The sequence below is a fragment of the Branchiostoma floridae genome, unplaced genomic scaffold, assembly GCF_000003815.2.
Source record: "Branchiostoma floridae strain S238N-H82 unplaced genomic scaffold, Bfl_VNyyK Sc7u5tJ_1529, whole genome shotgun sequence".
NCBI lineage: Eukaryota > Metazoa > Chordata > Leptocardii > Amphioxiformes > Branchiostomatidae > Branchiostoma > Branchiostoma floridae.
In genome coordinates, this window is record NW_023365745.1 from 16,670 (window position 1) to 18,447 (window position 1,778).

General features: G+C 44.8%; 1 protein-coding gene across 1 annotated transcript in view; it reads left to right on the plus strand.

Moving 5' to 3' along the window:
• The window catches only part of LOC118408012 (probable N-acetyltransferase 16), a 6,837-nt gene extending 5,319 nt beyond the window's left edge, over nucleotides 1-1,518 (plus strand). Inside the window, exon 4 of the mRNA XM_035808624.1 lies at nucleotides 515-1,518. Coding sequence (XP_035664517.1) covers nucleotides 515-1,084 — 570 coding nt within the window. The 3' untranslated portion in view covers nucleotides 1,085-1,518. The remainder of the gene's footprint in view (nucleotides 1-514) is intronic.
• Nucleotides 1,519-1,778: the final 260 nt, after the last annotated feature.

Below are 1,778 nucleotides of genomic sequence, written 5' to 3' on the forward strand. Positions count from 1 at the left end.
AAAGTGTGGATGAGGTGTTGGATTGTCTCATATTGCAAGAGTTTTTCGTTTGCCCAAGGAGGATGGTACAGAACTCCCATGTACAGTACAGGAACAGCACGGGGGGTCCGTTGTGGTTGCAGTTGTGTCCAGATGCACTCCAAGTTGTCAGGTACGGCGATGTCGACATGTTTTGCCTTTATATCATTTCTGATATAAAGGGCGATTCCTCCGCCTCTCCTGTTACGTCGATCCTTGCGATAAAGGTTGTAACCGTCGACCGACGTGACCTCTTCCGGTAGGTCAGCTGAGAACCAGGACTCAGTAACTGCCGCTATGTCGATCTTATTCAGGGACAGAGTCAAGCAGAACTCATCAAGTTTGTGAAGTAGGGACCGTGCGTTAGTAAGCAAGATGCCAGGCATACCTTTTGGTCGAGATGACTTGACATCGCACCTGATAGAGCGCATACTTGCCATTAGGACAAGCAACAAGAGTGTTGATCATGTCACTAATTATGTGCTATTCTTTTCAGCATGTTCTCTACTTCCAGTCTGACGTGTCTGCCCTGCGTAGTAGTCTTACATCACACAACACGACCCACCTCCCACCGCTCACCCCCTACCAGCCTCCCGACCTCCACCGCCTGCTGCCTCCAGCCTTCTCGGCCGCCGTGTTGTCTGAAGGCCGCGTGTTTGTCGACTGGGATCCGTACAAACTTTCTGAGTCCAACATGAACAAGTTTGTAACAGCTGGCTACTACATCCTTGTCGACCAGACCGAACCGGCCGCTAAGAGTCTTAGCTTCGGCGGGAGTTACATGACTCCCCGCGGCAGGGTGTATCACATAGACATACACTGTAAGGATGAGACTCTATGTAAGGCTCACATCATAAACCACGTGAAGATCGCCTGTAGCCAGTATACAGGCATGATAACCTTCTGTGTCATGGTGATAGACCTGGCTTTGAAAATAACAGTCCTGAAATATTGTGCAGGAGACCTGACACTGAGTTATCTGCCCCATGACCATACCTATACTCTGTATCAAACAGATCTCGCCAGTATGGCAAAAGCTGCTGCTGGAAACAAATCTAAGTACTAAACAGAAAGCACTGTTGTGAGCAAAATTTAGAAAACTTGTGCAAAATGATATTAACAAATTAGGCTCAGGTTGAGACTAGCATTTTGTCGATTATCGATTATTTGTAGACAATTCGTTCAAGACGATCTACGTTAATCTTATTTTGAAGATCAACATTACTAGAAATGTTTTGTGTTAGAAATAATTTACTTATTTCCATATCTAATGAGTATCTCTTTTCCCTAAATACAAGTCTTTGTAGCTAGAACAATGAAAGGCAAATCGATGTATAAGATTAGTGGTTAGATACATCTAGATCTGGTGCAATCCATACGTAGATAGGAGATACACGAGATTATTCATGTTTACTATACGGCGACATAACCGGATACTTTTAGGATATAACGTTAGGAGAATTCTTTTTACACAACAAGCAGATACATACATTGCTTACGTTTCGATGTCTCCCAGACACCTTCGTCAGAGCTTCTAACTGGAGTTCTGCTTCTCACCGGGACGAGGGGGGATACAAACTTAGCCACGTTTGGGATTGTTTTCTCACCGCAAAAGCGCCACCTACATTGGCTACATATAGCGGTGAGAAGCAGAACTCCAGTTAGAAGCTCTGACGAAGGTGTCTGAGAGACATCGAAACGTAGGCAATGTAAGTACCTCCTGGTTGTGTAAAAAGAATTCTCCCAAATTCTACATTCTT